The 24,573-nt window shown below is 35.7% G+C and overlaps 4 protein-coding genes and 1 pseudogene across 5 annotated transcripts; 3 read left to right on the forward strand and 2 right to left on the reverse strand.

The window, feature by feature from the left end:
- The first annotated feature begins 126 nt into the window (after positions 1-126).
- On the forward strand, positions 127-3,587 carry LOC18050725 (GDSL esterase/lipase At1g71250). The gene is made up of 3 exons (XM_024191509.1): positions 127-573; positions 1,632-2,264; positions 3,151-3,587. Exons 1-3 carry the CDS (start codon positions 351-353, stop codon positions 3,393-3,395), a joined length of 1,101 nt encoding a protein of 366 aa, XP_024047277.1. The 5' UTR covers positions 127-350; the 3' UTR covers positions 3,396-3,587.
- LOC18050726 (geranylgeranyl diphosphate reductase, chloroplastic) lies at positions 3,587-5,657 on the forward strand. The gene has a single exon (XM_006446612.2). It carries the CDS (start codon positions 3,804-3,806, stop codon positions 5,163-5,165), a length of 1,362 nt encoding a protein of 453 aa, XP_006446675.1. The 5' UTR covers positions 3,587-3,803; the 3' UTR covers positions 5,166-5,657.
- Positions 5,658-6,715: 1,058 nt separating this feature from the next.
- LOC18050727 (T-complex protein 1 subunit eta) lies at positions 6,716-13,046 on the forward strand. 2 transcript variants are annotated; one of them, XM_006446615.2, is made up of 13 exons: positions 6,716-6,984; positions 7,103-7,489; positions 7,606-7,809; positions 8,531-8,700; positions 8,811-8,946; positions 9,399-9,515; positions 9,603-9,722; positions 9,803-9,901; positions 10,033-10,122; positions 11,072-11,159; positions 11,542-11,630; positions 11,711-11,785; positions 12,687-13,046. In XM_006446615.2, the coding sequence occupies exons 1-13, from the start codon at positions 6,970-6,972 to the stop codon at positions 12,768-12,770; spliced, it is 1,674 nt and encodes a 557-aa protein (XP_006446678.1). In that variant the 5' UTR covers positions 6,716-6,969; the 3' UTR covers positions 12,771-13,046. The 2 variants fall into 2 exon arrangements, with proteins under 2 accessions (XP_006446678.1, XP_006446677.1); XM_006446614.2 differs by lacking the exon at positions 12,687-13,046 and adding an exon at positions 11,885-12,122.
- A 2,241-nt stretch (positions 13,047-15,287) lies between these two features.
- LOC18050728 lies at positions 15,288-18,381 on the reverse strand (annotated as a pseudogene).
- Positions 18,382-20,272: 1,891 nt separating this feature from the next.
- On the reverse strand, positions 20,273-23,531 carry LOC18050729. Its single transcript, XM_006446618.2, has 5 exons — positions 23,172-23,531; positions 22,831-22,895; positions 22,656-22,716; positions 22,331-22,477; positions 20,273-20,512 (listed from the first exon to the last, which is right to left on the reverse strand). The coding sequence occupies exons 1-5, from the start codon at positions 23,473-23,475 to the stop codon at positions 20,394-20,396; spliced, it is 696 nt and encodes a 231-aa protein (XP_006446681.1). The 5' UTR covers positions 23,476-23,531; the 3' UTR covers positions 20,273-20,393.
- Between the last annotated feature and the right edge of the window lie 1,042 nt (positions 23,532-24,573).

Consider the following 24,573-nt stretch of genomic DNA (forward strand, 5'->3'; position numbering starts at 1 on the left):
TAAATTAATAAAACCTAGTTCATGGTTTTGGTGAACAATTTTAATAAAAAATTTACAATGTAATAATTTTATTTGAGGACTTGTTACAAGGGAATTGCACTAGCGTGGTCAAGGCACATTTTCTTTTTATTTTTACTCATCATTTTTCATCCCAACCCGATCCGATTATAACCTCCGAATCCGAAAGCGCTTTGTCAAACAAACTTGTTCCCTTCCCTGACCGTTCCCGCTAACAAAAATAATCAAAACGCTGCACAGCAGGCACAGCTAATTTGTTAGTTCACTAAAATGAAAGCAAAAGAAACGTGGTAAGAGATTTTTCTGAAAAGCTGGAGAAAGATACAGGAAGAATGAAGAGAGAGACATCACTTGTTCTCGTTGCAAGTTTTTTGATGGTGAGTATGACTGCCAGCACTAGTGTAGCAGGAAACAATGTGACGTCGTTTAACGTGCTGGGTGATTCTTCAGTTGATTGTGGAGAAAACACGCTCTTTTACCCAATTCTTCATCACAATCTTTCTTTGATTCCCTGTTATAATGGGTCCGATTCCACTCTCCTTCCCCATCTTCTCGGTAACTTCTGTTTCTCTCTCTCTCTAGTGTTTACTCCGTTTCTTGATTCTTGTTTTTTTTTTTAATGATTTTATTTTCTTCAATTTGTATGTATTAGTGGCCTCTTTGGTTTGTAATGGGTTATTGGCTTTCTTGAAAATCACTTCTTGATAAATAGTAGTAGTAGTTCAATTGATTTCTAAAACAGATGTGCTTTCTGGGAAGCACATTTGTGAAATGCTGAGTAAAATTGGACTAAAAAATTCTCTTTGCATTTGCTTGTCTTGACTGGGGTTATTGGCTGTAATTTCGCTCTTTAAACGCGCCTACTATGAACTTGTTCTTCTAATAGGAAGCTAATTCAGGTTAGCTTCTTTGAACCCATATTTTTTATAGAGAAATCATCAACAGTCCAATTGAAGGGAATTGATTTTAGGTAAATCATCGGTGTGGTTGCAAACAACATTTAGATTTTAGACCCAAAAAAAAATTTGCTGCTTACATAGGCTCAGATCAGAAGACTAATGAACAATCACAGTCACATTTTTTATGGAGAGATTGTCTGAATTTTCGGGAAAGAAGCCTTTCACGAGAGGAGGAAAGCTGTTAAAGTGTTTTCATTTCATATTTGCTTAATTTGGTTGGTATAAGATTTATTGTGGCGCTCACTTGTTCCACTTAATGTGCATGGTTCATCACGAATGCTATTGTAGCTTTAAGATCAGGCCTTGACTGAAATACGGATACATTACCTGTTTCTTCTCCAATTATACTTCCAGCTTTATATGCTTTAGCTACTTTTAGAAGTATTATTGCTTAGTTCTACCTAATAAAATTGAAGCTGCTTAATTTTTTCTTATTTTCTTTATATTATGACAATAAGAGTCGGGGTAGTCTTAGTCTAAATGATTTTATTTTCTGTGAAGTGTGAACCTTAGTAATTTTGGAACAGTGGGAATTCATGATCTCATATTTCCCTCTTAACATTTTAATTTTGCTTGTCTTCATTACTATGAACTCTAGCTCAACCTGTTTTGTTTGTTGTTGTGCTAATTACTGTAATTGTATTATCAATGCAGCTAAAAAAAAGGGCTTACCATATCCTCCACCATTCTACAGCCAGAATGGATCAATAAACGGACTATTAAGTGGTTTGAATTATGGTTCAGCCCAAGCAACAATCATGAATCCTAGCAGCCAGAGCCATCAGTCTCTTAATCAACAGCTACGCCAAGTGTTTGAGACCTTTCAGCTTTTGCAGCTGGAACTCGGCGAGGGGAGTGCTAAAGATATCATTGAATCCTCCGTATTTTACCTTTCATTTGGCAAAGATGACTACCTTGACCTCTTTCTCCAAAGCTCCTCAGGTGTAATGGGCAAGTACAGTGGCCTAGAATTTGCTAGTATTTTGGTGGACCAGATGGTAAATGTTATGAGAGACCTGTACGATGCGAATGTGCGTAGGATCATATGCATGGGAATACTGCCTTTGGGATGCACACCACGTATTGTTTGGGAGTGGCGTAATTCTACTGCTGGAGATGATGAGGGAAAGGGCTGTGTGGCCGAAGTCAATGAGCTGATTTTGCAATACAATACAATGCTAGAAGAGCGCATTATCAACCTGAACTCAGAGTTACCTAATGCTCATATAATCTTCTGTGATATATACCAAGGAATTATGCAGATGATGAACAATCCCCAATATTATGGTATGAACTCCTTTCTACACTTGTTTATTGAAGGAATTTAATTTAAAGGTGCTACAAGTCATATGGAAGCCCTAACACAAATAATGCCTGTCTGATTTACCTTCTGTCTTCTAAATTTTGATTGACTCAGAGAAATTCTGCTGCTAAATAAAATCTGGTTAGCTTAAATTAGGTTGATGAATTCATAATTCCACAACTGCTTCCTTCCATGTTTGTCCCTCAAGTTGTGCTTAAAATAAATAATTCTAGTCTAAGAATGTTAGCAAGTAAACTGTACAATATTAACTTCAGTGAGCAGACTGTGTGGATGACAGACTTGTCTGATAGCTGGCAGTTAGAAAGAACCATGGAGGTGGTACAATCTCACAGGTTCTAGTTAGTATTTGAAAAGTGAACCTAATGCTTTCGTGGTAATCATGGATCACTTTGTTCCAAGGATCACGGCATTATGTTTGATAAATTTTGCAAAAAAATACAGACACATGATTTTATATACCCTTGGAATTTTCAGATACAGTCCTCTAACTGTGAAGAATAGAGCTTTGAGACTCATTACCTGGATATAGCCACACACGCTTGGTTCCATCTCGCTTAGTTTTCTGCATTAATTTGGAATCTGGATACATAAGCTGATTGCCACTCTTTGGCAAATAGTCCATATCAAATGACCATCAGAACAGATGAGTTAACAGCATGGTACTCTGTTTGTTTAGATTTTATGTGCTAAAATTCAAGTTTCTTTTATTCTTGATACATGAGATCGGTGTATAGGAGGAAATCAGGAACTCATCTGATGAGAAGTAAGCAGAGGAGTCGAGGAATGCTATCCCTAACTTTCTGAAATGAGTAATTGTTGATAATATAATTTTGTTGGTCATGAATGCAGGATTTGAGGATCCAAAGACTGCCTGCTGTGGTCTTGGTTTGTATGGTGCAATGATCGGATGCCTTTCTGTAGAGATGGCTTGCGAGCGGGATTCTGATTATATCTGGTGGGATCTCTACAACCCTACAAAAGCTGTCAACGCCTTGCTTGCCGATTCAGCCTGGTCAGGCCAACCGCTGTTTGATATTTGTCGCCCCATCTCCGTCCGGGCCCTTGTCTTCACAACACCGTCATATTCCGACTGAGAGCAGGCACGTTGCAGATGTATGCTTTAACAGCAAAATCTAAAATAGCTTTTAATTGGTGCAGCAACAATTTTACTACATGTTGTCTGTCATACTGTAAATTGAAAATGCTCAAATGTAAATTTGCATAGACATGCATCAATGTTAATGCAGTTGTCTTTTGACAAATTGTTGCGAAAAAAAAAAAAAAAAAAGGTTCTTGAAAGAGTCTTGATAGGGAAAAACAAATCAAAAGTGCCCATCAGATTAAAATAATAATTTCACTTTTCATCAGATTAAAATATTAAATTCACTTTGCTCCACTCACTCTCTTTACTCTTTAGTCTATACTAAAAGGCGAGCAACTGCAACAAATACAGATACACTAATACAGTCTCAAGGCTCAACTCACTTGTTCTTTGCATTTCAATGGCGCATTCACTACCTCACTCCCACGCCGCCACCTTCTTCTCTCCTCTCCTGACCAGAAAATCACACAAGCCTCGTCGTGCCTGTCTCGCCATCACAGCCAACGCGCCTCTCCCAGGCCGCAAGCTGCGCGCCGCCGTGATAGGCGGAGGCCCAGCTGGATCCTCCGCGGCGGAGGCTCTGGCGGCGGGCGGAGTTGAGACTTTCCTCTTCGAGCGCAGCCCTTCGACCGCCAAGCCATGCGGCGGGGCCATCCCTCTGTGCATGCTGGAAGAGTTCTCGATCCCCCTCCACCTCATCGACCGCCACGTCACCAGGATGAAGATCATCTCCCCCTCTAACCTCACCGTCGATTTCGGCGCAAAGACTCTCAAACCCGACGAGTACATCCCCATGCTCCGCCGCGAAGTGCTGGATTCCTTCCTCCGCTCGCGCGCCCAGTCACGCGGCGCCCACCTCCTCCACGCTCTCGTCACGGCCGTCGACCTCCCGTCTTCTTCCTCCCCCACCGCTCCCTACATCGTACACCACACGATCGACAACTCCAAGCGCACTCTGGCCGTCGACGTCATCGTCGGCGCCGACGGGGCGCACAGCCGCGTGGCCAAATCCATAAAAGCCGGAGGTTACACGTGCGCCATCGCTTTCCAGGAGAGAATCAAACTGCCGGACGACAAAATGGAATACTACAAAGACCTCGCTGAGATGTACGTGGGGAACGACGTGTCGCCCGACTTTTACGCGTGGGTGTTCCCCAAATGCGACCACGTGGCAGTGGGCACGGGCACGGTGCGCGCGAAGCAGGATATCAAATTCTATCAAAGAGGGATCAGGGAAAGAGTCAGGCAAAAGATCAAGGGTGGGAGGGTGATGAAAGTGGAGGCCCACCCGATACCGGAACACCCACGTGGCGTGCGGGTGTCGGGACGCGTGGCGCTCGTAGGAGACGCGGCTGGGTACGTGACAAAATGTTCGGGCGAAGGAATCTATTTTGCTGCAAAATCAGGGAGGATTTGTGGGGAGGCAATAGTGAAGGCTTCGGAAGGAGGGGATACAATGATAAGCGAGAGTGATTTGAAGAGGGAATATTTGAGAAAATGGGATGACGAGTATTTGATGACGTACAGGTTTCTGGATCTGTTGCAGAGAGTATTTTATGGAAGCAATGTGGGGAGGGAAGCATTGGTGGAGTTGTGCGGGGATGAATACGTGCAGAGAATGACGTTTGATAGTTATTTGTATAAGAAGTTGGCTGAAGGCAGTAGATTTCAAGATGTCAAAATGGTTATGAAAACTATTGGGAGTTTTATGAGGTGCAATATTGTTGGAAGGGAAATGGAGGCCTTCAAATTTAAGGTGTAACGTGGGGCAATTGGCTTATGCCAAGTCACAATGGCCCATGGTTGATTTTCTTTTTCCTTTCGGCTTTTGAATCCAGTATTTTGCGGTGGTTGTTGATTTGTATTTGCATTTTGCAATGGAAGTCAAGTAACTTAACAGAGGTTTTCATTTGTAATAAAAATAATCCATTTTAAAGGTAGATCTTGGGGACGTAAGTTGCCCCCTTTGGATGCACTGCCCATCATCATTGAAATTCCAGTTCTCCGATAAGACCATTAGTTTCGAGACGGCTGGAAAATAGTGAACAAATTCGTCGCACATGGGGTCAAAGTTTCGGATATTGCCGGACGAACTCTTGAGACCGCGATTTACTCAAATCTAGCATCACATTTCAGCCATGAGCGGCCAATCATGCTACACGCGCAACGTGTGATGAAGGTTGTAGCTATCACCTCCGTGCACCCGAAGCATATTTTCTCCGTTGGATGGATCATTGGATTGCGATTTTTTCGATGCTGGCATTGTTTCATAAGCTTGAATCTCGTTGGTGGCGGAAAGTGGCTCTCCACCGGAGATGGTTTGGTTTAAGTCTTATTTTTCTTTATTTAATAAAATTCCAATAAATATTTCGTAATTAATAAATTAATTAAAGTTAAAATATTGACACAAGTTTATTTTGGGGTAAAAAAATAATTAGAGAGGGTAAAAGTGAGACATATAGTAACTTATAATTGGATTATCAAATAATCAACTTTTGAAAATTATAATTTCCTACCTTTAAGAATCAATAATAAAATTGATTATTCGATAATCACATTGTGTAATAATCACTTATGAAACCAAATTTAATTTAAATGCTAACTTTTCAAATAAATGATTATTAAATGGCGCCTAAACAAGAAGAAAAATTTTGAAAGGAGATTATAAGTTTAAATAAGCATTTTTTGCTATTAGATAGGATATACCAAATATGCATTTAGGCCATTTCAGAAATGCGGTGTTTGATGAAATAAATTGTTTCTATTATGTAAAAAAAAATACATTGCTAACTAAAGAAAATAGATTGAAGTTTGGTAAATTATGTTGTTGTGGTTGTTGGGAGTTTAAAAAATAGAGTATATATGTTTGGTAAATTTAAGATAAAAATGTTGTTTATATAATGACTAAAATAAATATAATTTTAAGTTATTTTTTATTTATATATTAAGATTTATGAAAAAAATAAGAAATTATTATTATTTTGTTAAAATATTAAAATCACAATAGAAATTTAAAAAACATTTGATGACTTATTTAATCATCTGTTTATTAAAAGTACTCCTTTACTTATTTTAACAATATCTTTAAAAAAGAGTGAAGCTATAAAATAAGTATCTTTTAAAAATTTTATTAAACACTAATTTTTTAATCAAAATTTATAAAATAAATTATTTATGATATTTGAACCGCAATTTTAAAAGGAACAGTAGTCAAATTGATTTGTTAAGGGAATTTGCTTAATTTTTTTATTATTAAAAAAAGAAGCAAGCAAGTAAAAATTGGTTGCAATTACAAAAATAACCTGTAGTACATTACTGGAGATATCATCAAGCTGGTGCAGCGACGGTCATGCTTCGTAGGCTTTAAACGACATGAGTATATAAACCCTAAGACAATCCCTCCAATAAATTAAACCCAAAGTCACAGCAATCACTAGAAACAACTAGTCACTGCGCAGTACACACTTGGGATCTCGTCAGTGTTATTGAACTTGAGTAAGGGGGAAAAAAAAAAAATCAAACCCTAGCGTTCTCTCATAAACTTCATTTCGATTTCAATCTCAACAATGGCAGCCATGATGGTAAGTACAAATTTACACACGCTAAAATGCTTTCACTCTTTACGATTATTGGTGTATGTGTATGTTTCAGTGACTGACTATTTCGAAAAATGTGTGTTAACAAAAACGAAACGAGCAGCAGCCGCAGATCATTTTATTGAAAGAAGGAACCGACACGTCGCAAGGAAAGGCTCAGTTGGTGAGCAACATAAACGCGTGCACGGCGGTGGCTGATGTGGTGAGGTCGACGCTGGGCCCCAGAGGGATGGACAAGTTGATACACGACGACAAGGGCACCGTTACCATCTCTAACGACGGCGCCACCATCATGAAGCTTCTCGACATCGTCCATCCCGCCGCCAAGATTCTCGTTGACATCGCCAAGTCTCAGGACTCTGAAGTCGGCGACGGTACCACCACTGTGGTTCTGCTTGCGGCCGAGTTCTTGAGGGAGGCCAAGCCTTTTATTGAGGATGGAGTTCACCCTCAGAATTTGATTAGGAGTTTTCGCAACGCCAGCTATAAGGTATGCCATAAGCCATTGTTCCAACTTGTTTCATTTTCCTTTCGGTTTCATTTTTATTTTTTATTTTTTGAAATTTTATTGATTTTTTTTTTTTTACTTTGGTTTTATGGTTGTAGGCGATTCAGAAGATCAAGGAATTGGCTAAAAGCATAGAGGGTCAAAGTTTAGAAGAGAAGAAAAGACTATTGTCAAAATGTGCTGCCACTACACTTTCTTCTAAACTTATTGGTGGTGAAAAAGAGTTTTTTGCTTCAATGGTTGTAGATGCTGTTGGTGCAATTGGCGATGGTGATAGGTTGAATATGATTGGAATCAAGAAGGTATTGGATTTTTGGTTTCTTTGTCTATATTTGCATATGTCCCTCATTTGTTGTATTTCTTCAATAACCTATGTGCTCTGCATGTTAAAACAAACCTACATGTTAAAATAAACCACATAGGGTGAATGTAACAGCATCTCGGATTGTATCTAAAGGAACCTTATGGATGGCCATTATGTTTCCAGGTAGTAAATATTAAGATAATTTTGTCAGTTACATGAGACCTGTTTCTAAGTTGCAGGCTAAACTGTTGCTTGTAGTGTTTCTTCTTATTTTAAAAGTTCATATAAGTTTTATGTTCTGGCATGATGATATCTGCAGCACAGAGGGTTGGGGATAAGAAATATAGATTGTCAATTTCTTGATAAGCTTTATGGCATTGTTTCTTCTTATTATCCCCCCTCGCCATTAATATCTTTCAATGTTGCCGATTATGATAAGCTTGCTGCATTTTATTTTTCTGTTATTATTTTGCTTGTCTTCACCCGAACTTCAATAGGAAATGAGTTAACACTTTGGGCCCCATTATTTTCAATTTTTTGGATGAGAAACAAATACTTGATTTAAAGTTGACCATTTCTTATGTTGTAAGGCATTATGTTTTTCTTTTGTTTTAAGTTTTTATAGCCTTATTCTCTTTAATATTCTTGTTTGTAAGATTGTTATTGGCCGGAAATAATGTTTTGAATCTAGTCTGACAGGAAATTGGTTGTTTCTACAGGTTCCAGGTGGTACCATGCGGGATTCCTTTCTAGTAAATGGTGTTGCTTTTAAGAAGACATTTTCGTATGCAGGCTTTGAACAGCAACCAAAGAAGTTTTTAAACCCAAAGATACTCTTATTGAACATTGAGTTGGAACTGAAATCTGAGAAAGAAAATGCTGAGATAAGGTAATTTTGTTTTGTTTGCTCTATATGCATACACCTTCCAGAAGAGCAATTATCTTGTCCTGTTGACAATTATCTTGCCATTAATATCTTTCTATCCCAACCTGGTGCAGACTTTCAGATCCATCACAGTATCAATCAATTGTTGATGCAGAATGGAATATCATTTATGAAAAGTTGGATAAATGTGTGCAGAGTGGGGCCAAAGTTGTTCTTTCACGGCTTGCTATTGGTGATCTAGCCACGCAGGTTTTTGAGTTTCCTTCCTAGTTTCAAACTTCACCTGCAACTCTAATTGTTTGTTTATTTATGTTCAATTAAAAAAATGTGGAAAAAGGATTTGGATATTTGTATTCACACAAATGAAGACGAATATGCAAATATTCCTAAGTGTTAGTAGGGTTTTGACCCATTTTAGCCAGACAACTGTTGTAGTCTTAGGTGGGGTGTATGTCCCATAACATTAGCTGTGTTGGTCTGTTTCAACATGATGCTTGTAGATGAAATGGGCATTGGTGGGAAAATAACCCCCCCCGCCCCCCCTCCATTGACAAGAAATTGGCTGGAAAATGATCTGAACATGTTTATGAAGATTCATTATTTTATATCTTTAATATATGTATATTACTTTCTGTAAATATGGACTTTGTAGAACGGTTTATGTAAATATTTCACTAAATATTATGGTTTGTTTGTCACAGTATTTTGCAGACCGAGATATTTTCTGCGCTGGTCGTGTGGCTGAAGAAGATCTGCTACGTGTTGCTGCTGCAACTGGTGGAACTGTGCAGACATCTGTTAACAATGTTGTTGATGAGGTGATGTTATCATATCCATTTACATACATTTGGCGAAATTATTATTATTTTTTTCTGAATTGAAAGTTGGACATTTTTGTCCTCTAGGTTCTTGGTACTTGTGAACATTTTGAGGAAAGGCAAGTTGGAAATGAGAGGTTTAATATCTTTAGTGGATGCCCATCAGGGAGGACAGCTACTATAGTACTTCGTGGTGGAGCTGACCAGGTACTTCAACTTTTAAATAGTGTGAGACTTATTTGTATCATCAATCATGTTGACAATCGACTTTTGTTGGTCCACCATAGTTCATTGAAGAAGCCGAGAGGAGTTTACATGATGCAATTATGATTGTTAGAAGAGCTACGAAGAATTCCACTGTAGTTGCTGGTGGTGGTGCTATAGATGTAAGGTTTTATCATATATGATTTATCATGGTACAGTGTATCAGATGAAGGGTTTTATCAGATATGATTTATCATGGTACAGTGTATCTTCTTAGTGTATTCCGGCCTTGAGGAGTTGTTTTTGGTTGCAGATGGAGATAAGTAAATACTTGAGGCAGGAATCCCGCGCAATAGCCGGGAAGTCTCAGTTTTTTATCAACTCTTATGCAAAAGCTCTCGAGGTGGGTGGTGATGGATTTCACGTTTCAGGTTTTATGTAGATTGTATTGTTTGCTTGGCCATCCGTAGGAGCTATATAGTGCTTTGTGGTTGAAACTTTGGTGGTTTTTTTTTTTTAAATGAGACTTCTTAAATGTTGTCTTGAATAAACTTTGGCTAAAACATTAATAACATTAATCAAATGTTGACTCAGACCGGGCCAAAGGGGGGAAGGGGAGGAAGAAAGAAAGAGAGAACAAACTTAACAATTGAGTTCATAAATTTTGTTCTTCTTAGGATTTGATGTTCATTTTCTTATGTATTTAAACATTTAGAGTCTAAATGGTCATGAGTACCTGAGTATCTTTGCAAGCCAGAAACTTAGCAAAACAATAGCGTTCTTCGATCAATAGAAACTCCTCCACTGCTCGTACTGGAAACATCAGAGGTGCTGGAGCTTGCAAAAGTCTTTAAGTATGCAATAATTTATCTCTCTTTAGTTTGGAGAATTAATGTCTCATAACAAAGTTGTTCTTGGTGCTTTGGGTTGCACTAACACCTCCTACTGTATGGCCTCGTAGTTCATAATACGAGTAAGAAAATTCTAGTTTCTTTGGGAATCTTGATTGATTTAACTGAAGAATAATGTTTGTAAGCATCTTTGTCATGATGCTGTTATCTGGTTCTTTTTTTTTTTAAGTGTTTCAGGGAAAAAAGTTAACATCTATTAGGTTCTTTAGGTCCTCCATCATTTCTTGTTACACGTGAAAAAAATCAGTTTCTTCTACATATGGGATAACATTAGAAGTGTCAATATCTTGGGAACTGCTAAGGCAAATGCTAGTTAAAAAATATCAGAATATATCTTTTTCTTTTCTCCTTTGTGGGATGATGATTTGCTGGTGCTTTTCTCAAAGAGTAATAGTACATCTGATCGATAGTTTTTATGAGATATTTTTCCTCATGATGCAGGTTATCCCACGCCAGTTGTGTGACAATGCTGGATTTGATGCTACTGATGTGCTGAATAAATTAAGACAGAAACATGCGCTTCCAACTGGTTAGTCTTTTCTATATTTGTATTTAGAGTCACGACAATCAATTTATTAATTGGTGTAACCAATCGATGGAAAGTGTCTAAATGTGGATACAGTGCCAACTTTTCCCTGGTTCGGTTGTTATCGATAGCCAATTGTTTTGCTGGCCATATATTCTGGTTCTTAAATGTTTAGTAAGTCTTTGTCGATGTACGGTTCCATGGAATTTTTTTTTATTTTTTTTTTGGGGTACTGGGGTACGTAGCTTGCTCATGTTTTTGTAATATTAATTTTTAAATTACACCTTTCAAAAAACAAGACAATCTAAATTACAATTAGTCTCCAAGTCCTATCAACCGGGTGGTGAGGGGAAAAAATCTTAAAACTGTGTATGCTTTTTAACAGGTGAGGGTGCCCCTTATGGAGTGGATATCAACACTGGTGGAATTGCAGATTCATTTGCTAACTTTGTCTGGGAGCCAGCAGTTGTCAAGGTAACTGTCTATCTTCAATTTCTTGATAACAGGGAATATCATATTTGTTTTGATATTTACGGTGTTGCTTAATGTTGCAGATCAATGCTATAAATGCTGCTACTGAGGCAGCATGCCTTATCTTGAGTGTGGATGAGACAGTAAAGAACCCTAAGGTAGTCTGCAAACAGATCTTTTTGTTGAAAGTGTTTTTCATGCCAAATTTGGTAAACATTCTTATGTGTCAAGATTGTGGTTTGATGGGGACTTGTTAGAGATCAGGAATAAGGGAGAGAAGAGCAAGATGAGCGATAGATATAATGAAGCACTCTGACGGCAGAACCATTGTAAGAAGAATATACACAACTAGAAGATAGAATTAGAAGAAATAGAGACAAGAAGATTAGTCTAGCAAAATTAGTATAACTCTGTAACTAAACACAAATCCCAACGAAATCAACTCTCTATAATTCTACTGAGACAGAGATATGTATTTGACTACTTTCTTGTAAACACCAGGATTCTAAGGGCGTAAAACTTGGGAATTTTGATCTACCTTGTCCAAAATCTTGTAAAGACCTTATTAAAGCCTCTAACTTGTCATGTAACCAATGATTTGCAATTGCCTAGATAAAGCCGTTTCAGAAAAATAAGATACAATAGCCATAGATAAAGCCAATTCATAAAAATAAGATGCAATGACCATCGATAAAAGCTTAATCGGACTTGAATACAACTGCGTAATTGCAAGACCAGTGACAAAATGACTAACTAATAAGGACCTACACTAGGATGCCAAATAAGTGTCCCCATGATGATGTTCCATGCCATAACCATGTTTTAATTAAGATTTTTTTGAAACCATAACATATTGCATTGCATTGTCGTGATATGTGTTCTCAGTGCTTGAAACAATTTGTTCTAGATATTAGCAGTTGCTTAATTTGCTTATTCAGCATCTATTTAGCTCTTTTGGTTGAAGAATCAGCTAATATGAATATGAAATAACTGGCGATTACAGTTTTGCCTTGTTAATGTTCTGCGTGTCTGATGGCTTGCTGTTGTTTGATGATGCAGTCTGAAAGTGCACAAGGTGAAGCTGCCGCAAGTGCCATGGGCGGCAGAGGGCGTGGTCGTGGGAGGGGCATGCGCAGGCGATGAGCTTACGATATTTCAAGTCTTGAATGTCTTTTTTGATGGTGAATTGGGGGTGCTGATTCGATTAGATTTTCCTCATCTTTTGTAGTCTCTCTATGTTGTGTTTCCAAGTGTAATTGAAAATTTAACAGACTGGTGGTTACCCTCAGCCAGTTATGCCATTTGCGTTTGTTGTTGTTTGGTGAAGGCAACGAGCCAACGAGACTATAGTTTTGTCCCATTGTGGAATTATGGCCGTGGTTTTTATTATGTTAAATGGGTTTTCTTCTACTCTTTTGACCTTTGGTTTCTTCTTGCCCTTGCTGCCAAAAAAATGGAACCCTCTTTTGTTTTTAGAACCTTGATGGCATATCTGACACTGACTATTTATTTTATTCAATCGATATTTTGTTAGAATTACGGCAGTGGCTCATATTTGTTTTGTTTTCCAACTATTTAGATAAAGAATTTTCTTCGTTTGCTCTTATTAAACAGTTAATCTCAGTTCATCGAGAAGGCAGCTTTTTGTGCAGATAAGTCCGTATTTTATAATCTTTCCTTTTTAAAAAAATAATTTATTTCCTCATTGCAAATAGGTCGAGTGTATTCTACTTGTCCATGTTCGATTCTTTCGTAAATTTATAGGATTATTTCAATATTTTCAAATAGGTCGATTATTAAAATGCTAAATTTTATTAACAAGCTATAACCCCAGCGTAATTAAAGATAAAGAGCACGAATTCTGTTAGGGGACTGTTGGGGGGCGCCTGTCGCACCACTGTTGCTAAGAATTGTCAGGGGGATTATGAGTTGGTTAATTTTTTATTTTTTTTGTTGATGCGAGATTTTGGTTGCCTTCTCTTTCAAGACCAGGAATTCTGCTCGATCAACTCTGCCACGACCAGGACTCTCCTCGTAAGATTTCTTCTCCAAAAGTTCCTGCGTACACAAAGCAGGTCCGAGTACGCCGGTTGTTTTCTCGGCGTAAACCCTCCGACGCTCAAGTCAGATATGAAGGTTCTGGGAATATTCGCCACGAATCTTATGGCTTCTCCTTAGTTTCAGTTCTTAGAGCTCTCTTTTTTTAGTTCTCATAGCAAAAATTCTAACCCTTTTACTTTCGTTGGCTGCCTTTTTATAGGCTTCCTCTGAATCCCGGTCTTCCGTAGTCCACGCCCATTATTCTTCCCACCCTCGGATGTGGATGCCCCATTATCGTCATTGTGGGTGGATGGAGATGGACTTCGTGCCTTGATTCTCGGATAGGAATGCACGTCTTGCCAACTGCCGTTGACCAGATCTCCTCACCTCGACCCCTAGCAGGAATGGCCTTATGCCTCTAACAGGAAATCCGGCCTCGTTAATGGCATATTCGTGGACGAGCAGAATATTCCTGCTCCTTTTCCTCTGCTACCAAGCTCTTACAGGACACACCTGTTCGCAGAACTCTGCCACCAAATATTTGCTCATCACGTCTGGTCTCGTCGAAGTATTTCTCTCAAACATTTTTCATCTATTAAAATTAATGTAGCTCTTCATAGATTACGTGTTGATGATGATGATAATTTGATCATAATTAAGTGATCAGTATTCAATCACATTGAAGAATTTGTTTCTAAGTTATGGACATTTTTTTTTTAATGGGCCTATTTAATTAACAATCCAAGAATCTTTATGTTTAGGCAGTACTCAAAACTTTCTAAACATTTTGGTGCGAAGCCTAGGGGCAGCAATAGTTGGCTTGGTCCATTCTATGTATGTTAAAAAAAAAAAAAAACCGCGTATGCTTCGTCCCCAAGGAATTAGTATAATTTTTCTTTTTGATTTATTAGTTTAAAGACTAATCCTATACAAGAAAGGAAAATCTAATATTAATGTATAGACGCATATCACAGCGAATCGATAACCATGTTTATATAATGCTTTAACAAAGGTTCTCTCCTCTTCTCCATGGAGTTCTCTTTCAAGAAATTGAAATTGGTAATTCGCTTCTCTCTTCTTAAAATTTTTATGCGTATATATATATATATATATATCTGTCTAGTGCTTTAATTAGTAGCAATTCTTGATTAAATTGATAGCTTTTAGCTATTTAATTTATATTATTTCATTACATGTAGTTTCACAGCAAAAGATTTAATAAGAGAATGAAGTGGTGCGGTCACTGTCTTAGACTTTGCATGGTGACCCGTTGTGGTGGATTCATGTAAGTAATTATTATTATTATTATTTTTAAGTAGTTATAAATTAGGTTAGTCTTTTTAATTTACATGACTGTTGTTGCTCTCTGTAGATGCTGTTCAATTTGTGGGAAGATACTAGCAGATTGGAGCACCGAGCAGAAAAAATACAAGATGATGATGAGGCGTAGAAGACATAAAAAGAATCAGAAATAGATAGATACTTACGTTGCAGAATCAAGTTGACATTTAGGATAGACGTGTTCTTCCAACAAGCAACATAACGATTGTATATAGTGTCCTCATTTTAGTTTAAACCAATTAGGGTTACCCAGATCTATTCTCTAAGCATGGCAATGAATTATTTTATAATCACCTTTATTATTGTTGACATGAATCAATAATTTTTCATTTTAAACATTACATTTCTCTTTCACTGTGTCAAGAATAAGTTGAGTATAACAGCAGACTACCGAAACTGCATTGGCTTACTATGACAAATTAGGGACCTCAAAGGCTACACCTAGGGTGTTGACCTCTAAATCTCTAATCTGATACAGCGTCGTACTCAGAGCTCGAATTACATGGACAAAATGTGCGTCAAGCTAATGCTAGCTGTAAATAAGGTGACGTCGAGAATGGGAGGAAGTTCATCAAAAGCTCCAAATTGGAACTGCATTTCGCGTGTATATCCAAGATCCTTGAGATGGGCAGCCATAGCTTTGTTCATGGGTGGTGGTCCACACCGTAATATCTGCACCAGATAGTAGATTGGTGCTCATGGTTATTAGAATCAAATAACTAGGTTGAAGGTGAAGAAAGTGATGGGACTGAGGGGATTGGTGATTAAAAATTTACCTGGATGTCAGAGGCTGGAGCTGGGGCAGTGGGTTAGAATCATTTCCTTGGAAATGAACCCTACACCGCCATCCCATTCTTGTGGTGGCTGAAGTTGATATTATAAGACTAGCAGGAGAGCAAAGGAGCAATGTAAGCCTGACTTACAAAAGTACTTTACAGCTACAAGCATACCTTAAAGATATAATAGACCCATGCATACCTTAAAGATATAATAACCTTTAAAGTACCCATTAGTTTTCTTTACTGTTCATGCATCATTCAGACATCATATAATATTAAATAACCTCTTCTATATGGAATAGATACTCTTCTATATCACTAGAATGTATCCTAACAGCCGTTAGTTTTACTCATACAGCTTTATACTTGTAACATACAATAAGTTTTTCATTCTGCTCTTATAAGCAGTACAGAAAAGCAGTTTTAGGGAAAAAAAATTAACATTATTTCCATAATATCAGTAGAAACTTCAAGGAAGGCAAAAGCACTTATATAAAGATCCCAAAAATAAATGAATAAATTCAAACAATATTCAGCTTCTTATCCTTAAATCTAAAAGGAAAAAGCTCTGAATTAAGTAAAAAAAATTCACTCGTGCAATTTAAAAGAAGAAAGGAAAAAGCAAAAGAAACAGATAAAACTAGAGAGCGAAGAAGCAAATGAAATGAATGTACCTGATTCAAACATAGTAGATTCTAAAGTGGTCAGAAAAAAATGGTGGCAAGATTATCAAGCTCTTCCTGCAAAGATACAGTTCAAAAAAACGTTAAATCACTCATGCCATCAACTCAAGTACTCCCAATCCCATACCATGCATTGCTGTAAATTCCAAGTTTGTATCATCTTCAAATATGTCTCAAATATCATTAATATAATTCTCAGGAACTGTTACATCATATAAAATTAGCAAGATGTTCTCCAGTTAAGCAATACACAATCCTTGAGATACATTTACTTGTCCATAGAGAAAAAATGGCTTTGCATATACTCAGTGTTCTAAAAATCTCCAAGAGGATCAGATTTAAGTACCAAAAAGCTAAAAGGATCCTTAGCTGTTAAAAATTTAAATAAATAAAACCGAAAGACAATTTGTTCATCTAGAAACTCATGAAAGACAGAAATCTCGATACCTTAAATCCTTCTGATAGTTTAGCTTATTGGACAAAAGTAAAGGACAAATGAAAATATTGTTAAAATAGTTGAAGTTCTCATTTTCTAATTAACTACTGTTTCAAGAGACAAAAAATATTACAAGGAATGGACATGAATAAAAGGCAAAAGTAATCGAAGTTCAGGTATATAAATGAAAGTTCACATTTTAGTTTTTGGTAGTTCAAGTGATTAAAAAATGGATTGATTATCATAAAAAATCTTAACAGCCTTTTTTATTTTTTACCTTTTTTTTCCCAGCTAAAAAGAAAGAGACAACATAGCAGCCAGAAATATGCGGCAGAATATTCTTGTCTTCTGATGTTGTATCCTTTAAAGAGACAGAAAGGTGTGCTGATTAGAGACAGAGAGTGAGGAATGTTTACCATCAAAAGAATATCATAGAATGTTACATTGGCATAGATAAGATATACATTGGTTTTGTCATTTGGATTTTCTAGTATGGCTCTGGCAACCTAAGAAAACAAAAGAGAGAGGATAATACAAAAAATGATAATATGAGCAACAGAAAAATGAAAAAGCCATGTGCAGAGCTATCCAGATGTTCCACTTCCAAAATACATACTTGGAACATAGGAGCAATGCCAGTGTCTCCAGCAAGCGTCCCAAAAGCTTCAACTTGGCCAGGTTGATACTTGAAGCGTCCCTGTTATCATCATAAGTGGAATTTATACATATCACTCAATGACATCAAGAACAATCTAGGACAAGATTATGATGTCTAGGTTTCATCAATGAAGAATCTACTGTGTTTCACATTAAAGTAAATAACTTTTAGAAGCAAAGAATCAAATCTCCTACTGTCAAGGGATTGGGCTAATGCATTTTCAAGAGAGTAGCCCCAAAACAAAACTGTAAAAGTAATGCAACTCAAATTAGACATTATTTTGACCTGGGGTCCGGTCCCTTCATGGGCAAGTAATCACCTTCCTGCAACTCATGGAAGTGGTGGGACATTCTTCCTTGCAGATACATCTATTAGAAAGAAAAGCCAAAATCATTGTATCGGCATAAAAATCAAAAGACAATAAATTATTTCTTGGAAGAATGGACAATGAACTCCAGAATGCATAAACCACCTTTATAACAAGTTCAAAATATCCAATATCTGAATCCAAAGTTGCCGGAGTATGTGGTTTGATAACCTCTTCACCAAGATCACCTCTTCCTCTGTTTGAGAAAATTTATGTAATGAACATCATTACCAGGATAGACAAGAACTAAATAATTATTACCAAAGATAAACAAGAACTGAATAAGTATTAAATAAAACCAATCATGAGAGACAAACCTGCAACTAGTATGTTGTCCAATTGGAAGGCCCAAGACTGAAGTTGGAGTAGGGAGAGCAAATGCGAACTTCGATTAATGATTTTGAATTCGTTACACTTTTCAGGGTCCAAGTAGCCTGTCAAGGCATACATATTTCTCATGATTTTTCAATTCTAAAAGATTCAAATCATAAAGAGTATTGCATCCACTTACGAGCAAGTGTACATTTAAAATGATTTAGGCAACAAATCTAAGTGGATTCAGTATCCCTGCCTCCCTATTAGTAGAATGACTCACAACAGCAAAGACCAAAAAAGCAATTAAACGGATAGCCTAAAATAAAAATATGGCAAAAGATTGTTAATTTAGGTCAATTTAAGGAATATTTCGAAATGCTTGACTGGCACCACACATGTTAATGAAAAGGCACACGCGTCACTGTTTACAGCAAATAAAGTACTGAATATGAATGCATTCACGCATTATCATTAAATCATCCAAGAAAAAGAAACACAAATTAATTAGTGTATAAAATAAATAATTAAATAAGATTTTGAAATTGAAAACTTACCCTTTGGGTTTCTTGGTGACATAGAAATAGTAAGCGGTGCGAGCTCCAATGGCAACAAGAGCAACGGCAATGATCAGCCTCATCATCTCCACTCCGTGAGACTGTGAAATGTCCGTTTTGGATCTCTCATTTCTCCAAATTTACGATTGCCACCACCAACCTCTTGTAACGGAATCGGAGTTTCTCTTTCTCAGACCCTATTAATTACTAAATTCAGGGCTTGCTTTGCTCTTTCCAACCAACTTTCCCTTTTTCCCTCCCTTCCGGTCAAAAGTCAAAACTCTCTACTTTCAGTATCAGGGTGATTACAACTGGTCTTTGTCGTAGGAGATTATAATTTTTGTTTTTAATTTGTAAAATGGTGGTAATTAAAATTTAAAATGCTCACTGTTCCAAATAATAGTAATAATAAGACATTAAATTAATAACTTAATAATAAATTAATTATTAGGAAAAGGGAAAAATTAAATAGTTGAGAGTTATAATCTTATTCACCTATCTGTGTAAAAGTTTTGAGTCCTCTCCTCTTGCATATATTGTTGAAGTTGATTTTTTTCTAAATATTTAAAAGTTTATTATGCCTATTTCAAACATAAAGATTAGATAATTTTATTACCTAACGAATGTAAGAGGTTCTAATAAATTTATAATTATAAATATCAATAATCGATCCAACCTATTATGGCAAAAATAATTAAATTTTATTAATATATATATATAAAGACGCATACATACATACATACATACATACATACATACATATATATATATATAAAGTCCTTCTCTCATGTGATGCTCTCATTTTTTTTTCTTTCTTGAGACACATTATTAAGTCATGTAATTTAATAAAATTAGTGCAGACATACTATTAAACTATATGAGTTTATACTAAATTAAGCACTAATCTTATTAAAACATATGACTTGATAGAGTGAACATATAAAAAAAATGAGGATGTTCACACTTAAAAATTTCTATTAGAGAAATAAATTTAACAACTAGAGCACTTGATATTTTAAATCTATTCAAATTTTAGGCTAATTTATTCAAATTTTAGACCAATTTATATTCGTTTATATATGTTAGACCGAAATCAACGGTACTACTAGATTTTGCATCAGAAGTCGTTGTTACTTGAATTTGTTATCGTTAAGATCGTGAACTTCATATATAGATTTTCAATATGTACAATTCATATTAAAAGATGGGTAATGATACAGCCACAAATTCTTGTACAAATTTATTTTGTACAAACTGACGTGGCATTAATTCATTGGTTGAATGAAAATATAAATTAATAAAAATAAATCATGTAGGCCAAGTGATATTTAATTCAACCAATCTTATCATGCCACATCAATTTGTACAAAATAAATTTGTACAAGAGTTTGTGGCTGTATCATTACTCTTAAAAGATTCTTGTTACACTATAAGTATTTGTTATGCAAATGAGATGACAAATTTTTCATTGAAGAAAAACAAAAATTCTTGGATCCAAAATACATTTTATTTCGTTGACCGACATAATTAGAAACATACTCGGCAAATACCAAAATTATCATTTTATAATAAAATAATTCCAGGATTGGAATTTTAACTCTTTTCAGAACTCAAAGGAGGACTGTCACCCTTTTCTTCAGATTCTTCTGTTTTGCTCGGAGCTTCAACAGTGTCAATCTTCGAGACACAGAACATAGCCAGATGGGTATCCCCTGGAGAAACAGAGAACCCAATTAACCATTAATTTCGGAACTTTAGAAGCTCATATATAGGTCAATCTATTGAACAACTTGTAAGGAAAATCATAGAATTGAAAGAAATTAACTAATATTCACACACAATTATTATATTGATTCTTTCATGGCATCTGAACTCATGTTCGTTAACATACGCTTAACTGCTAAGTGTGATAAGGTTTAGAGGTGAGAGTAAAGGGGTTCCAATTTGAAACTTAAAAGATATTCAGTGTTTGACAATTCAATGCTGCTAATGGAATAGTACTAGAATTGATTAGATTGCCTAGCAATATTGTTACTTTAAAGGCTGACTAATGACTAATACCATGAAGTATGACAATCAAATGCTCAAAACAAGAAGAGTGATGGTTAAGATCTGAATAAATTCCATCTTTCAAATCAATTATATGAAAAATAATCGTAAGTCAGAATCATTGCTATAACTTGCTGCGGTTTATGGGTTGGAGCAAGATCTAGTAGTCCAAAAACACGGATAAATCTATTAATCACTATAAATCTACAATCATTAATTCATCATATCCCAGATCAAAAGAGAATTTTTACCAAAACCTGACATGGCATCAGTAATGATGCTATTGATGCAAGAGAAATTAATACAAAAATACTATACCCATTCATAACTGAACAGAAGAAAGCAAGTAAAACAAAGAAAACAGTTCAAGTATAATGCAAACTGTGAAGGAAAATTAAAGCCAAGAGTTTACCGTTTGATATAGATTGGACAAGATCCTACTTCTATGTATAGCTATTCACAGCGAGTTCGTATCCTGATTGCATTCATTTTTCAAACTCCTTAATCTAAGGAGTTTACTGCATTCCTTTTCCTGAAGACCAAGCATCCATTTGCATTGCCTTGTTCCCTCTAACATTAAACTATCGTGAAATTTAGTTTGGTATGAACTACTTTCAGTTACTGACTCATTATCGTCAATCCTCTAAACATAAGAGAAACCACTTAACTTTAGGATAACTACTGAATTTACCTTCCTAATTTAGCTCAACAAGTAAATTTATTCAAAAGCTCTATCCTTGCCTGCTAAGGTACTTCAATTCTGCCTAAAACTACAAGTTAAAGAGAAATTATCATGAAAACCATGACATAGCTGTAATTGTTTAAAATGGTACATAAGCAGTTAGAGATCTGGGCTTTTTCTGATTACAAGAAAGGAAATGGACAAAATCTATGATACGGAAGAAGCTAGGAGCTTATAAATGATGTGATATTAGTGAACTTTTCATTAATCATTTAGGAAAATTTCCTGCCAAAATCTGTGAATTCAATCATCTACTCTTTAATGAAATTCATCGCTCGTTTATCATTTTGAAATATCAAATTCTTTGCATGCTGCAACTGACATTAGTATCTGTGCTAAAAGTTTCTCCAGGAAAGTCAGAAAGATGATGTTAGGCTCACAGCCCTTAAGAGCTCAAAACACGAAAACACAATCTATCACATGATTATTTACTTTTAATTGCAAGGTCTAGATTACGAGCACTAATGTCCAACAGCTTTCAGCTACCACCATAGCTAGAGGATAAAATTACTACATTGAAAGCTTTTTATTTAAAAAAACACTTAACAAAGAATGTCAAAGGTAATTAAAAGGACTTGTAATACGTCTCCTACAGTAACGGACTGCAATGAGCTTTTAGGTTCAAAATTGCGATTCAAGAATGCAGCAACATGAAGTGAATAATAATCCATCCGTGCAAGAAAAACAACAATTTGAAAAAAAAATTAAATGTGTTCAAATTAAATCCAAGAAATATTACCAAATGTAATACGACTCCCAGGGGATGCAACAGCAACAACTCCAGATCTTAGCCGCTTTTCATCAATAAATGTACCATTTGTACTGTCCAAATCGGTAACCAACAGACTGTCGCCTTTCTTCTGAATGCGGGCATGTAGACCAGATACTGTGAATTTGGGAAGATATGGTTTTGTACAAAATTCATTAATAAGGTGATATATATCAAACATAATTATAATTGCAAATATATTAAATCAGCATTTAACCCAACTATTGCACTATCCTGGAACATGTGGCTCATGCTCATAGGTTCAAGTCAGCATACAAAAGACATTGTCAAGTACCTGTTGCGACTGGAATCACCATGTCTGCTCTCTCAGGAAGACGGCCAACTGTCACCTCAGTCTAGATAATGTTCAAACAAACAGTTCCAATTGATTAACTTGGTGATGAAAATTAGACAACGCAATTGATTATTTATTACCATGGGATACATATAAGCAGGCAAAAATTACTTACAGAAGCAATTTCAAATGCATCTGGCATTGGAACTTTAAAACCAAGATGACTTGTGTCTCCATCACCTAGGATTTGATGATGATACGAATGAAAATGGTCTGTTATTAATTCCTTAAGAAATGGCATGCTTTAGATTGATCATAACAACACAACAACATTAATTATAACAGTTAATTCTTTGTATCAATGAAAATGACAACGCTGAACCCTAAGTTCACACATTGCCCCGCTGACATTTTTGTTTCTTAATTGCATGCAAGAGCTAATAACTAAAAAAGGAACCAAAAAAAAGGCTGTACAAACAAAATTTCAAGCTGATCAATGGGATATATATATATTACCAACAGGTTGAAGAAGCCATCTTACTGCTGCAACATCAGTTGAAGTGGTGGTGGTGGTGGTGCTGCTGTCAGCTTCAGAAGCACGAATGGCTCCAAGATTTCTATGTTTCTTTGCTTTAATTCTAAGGCCTTGTAACTGCGTATGAAGGGTCCTAGAGGAATGGAATGGGATTGAATTAGAAGAAACAAGAAGCGAAGCTTTAGAACGAAAGATGGATGGTGGTGGTGGTAGTGGTGATAATGAAGTAGTTGAGCAGCTTAGAAGCTTGGTTTGAGAAAAAAATGACTGGCGAGTTATTTCCATTTCGGAAACTTTGTGATCTGTGAAAGGATTTTGATCAGTAGTTTGGTTTTGTTGGATAAAAAGAAGCACATGCAATTGGCGTGCGCATGTGGCAGCCATTTAATGCTTAAAAACTCGAAAAGATATGGATATTGGATAAGAAAATCTTCCTAGTTAAAACTTCATGGGCACTGTAATTAGAAGTTAATGTGGGAATTACGAGGTGTTTAAAATATATTGATTTATTTATAAATATATATTTTTATTAATAAAATATGTACAATATTTTTCTAAATATTTTAATTGTATAAATATTTTGAATAAAATCTATTTAACCATGTATTTATGTGATCATTATATAGATTCACAAACGATATAAATATAAATTATCTTATAATTACATAAATTGAGTTTGTAGTTGATAAATAGAGTTGATTGCTCTATTTATGTATAGATTATAGTAAATTCATTGAATGATTTATCTTAATTATATTTTACTGATTTAGTTTGACTATATTTAATTGAATCATATATAATATTTAATTAACCTTGAAATGACTGGCAAACTTGTTAAATGTCATAGGCAATTATTTTATTGCAATTTCAATATTGAGTTAATTATAATTTTATGATCATGATTGTTATTCCATTTAAATTATCAATGGACGCGACATATATCTTTAGTCAAGATTACTTAGTATTTCGTTGAGAGTAATTATAAGCAGTAAAACTTATAGATTAACAATATAGAATATACACAAAACATCGTTTGACGGGTTTTTGGTACTTTATCATAGAAATCTCTTTTCAATCAACATAATCGATATGTTGAAAAATGATCGATAGAAAAAACTAATAAGTATCAAGGAAAAAGATGTAATTAAATTGATTGGACAGTTGAAATGTCAATTAACTAACGATGTGATATAAAAGATTATTCTATAAGGAAATCAATGTGATATGAATTAATATTCTCATCCTGGATAGCATATAATTATGGAGTAAAATTTCAATCTTTTAGGGGATTAGATTTCAAATTAAATAATCAGGATAATTTAATTACAAACTTAATTATTGTAGCTATTATTGTATGTATCCAAATGATCTCAGGTTAGCTCA

The sequence above is a fragment of the Citrus clementina genome, unplaced genomic scaffold (genome assembly GCF_000493195.1).
Source record: "Citrus clementina cultivar Clemenules unplaced genomic scaffold, Citrus_clementina_v1.0 scaffold_2, whole genome shotgun sequence".
NCBI classification, from domain to species: Eukaryota; Viridiplantae; Streptophyta; class Magnoliopsida; order Sapindales; family Rutaceae; genus Citrus; species Citrus x clementina.

Coding starts and splice junctions, on each gene's coding strand:
- LOC18050725 (XM_024191509.1), top strand. CDS start 351: ATGAAGAGAGAGACATCACTTGTTCTCGTTGCAAGTTTTTTGATGGTG. Junction 574..1,631: donor TCTCCTTCCCCATCTTCTCG/GTAACTTCTGTT, acceptor TTATCAATGCAG/CTAAAAAAAAGGGCTTACCA. Junction 2,265..3,150: donor GAACAATCCCCAATATTATG/GTATGAACTCCT, acceptor TCATGAATGCAG/GATTTGAGGATCCAAAGACT.
- LOC18050726 (XM_006446612.2), top strand. CDS start 3,804: ATGGCGCATTCACTACCTCACTCCCACGCCGCCACCTTCTTCTCTCCT.
- LOC18050727 (XM_006446615.2), top strand. Junction 7,490..7,605: donor TTCGCAACGCCAGCTATAAG/GTATGCCATAAG, acceptor TTATGGTTGTAG/GCGATTCAGAAGATCAAGGA. Junction 10,123..11,071: donor CTTATGCAAAAGCTCTCGAG/GTGGGTGGTGAT, acceptor CTCATGATGCAG/GTTATCCCACGCCAGTTGTG.
- LOC18050729 (XM_006446618.2), bottom strand. CDS start 23,475: ATGGAAATAACTCGCCAGTCATTTTTTTCTCAAACCAAGCTTCTAAGC. Junction 22,478..22,655: donor GGTGATTCCAGTCGCAACAG/GTACTTGACAAT, acceptor CCAAATTCACAG/TATCTGGTCTACATGCCCGC. Junction 20,513..22,330: donor TGGGAGTCGTATTACATTTG/GTAATATTTCTT, acceptor CTGTTTCTCCAG/GGGATACCCATCTGGCTATG.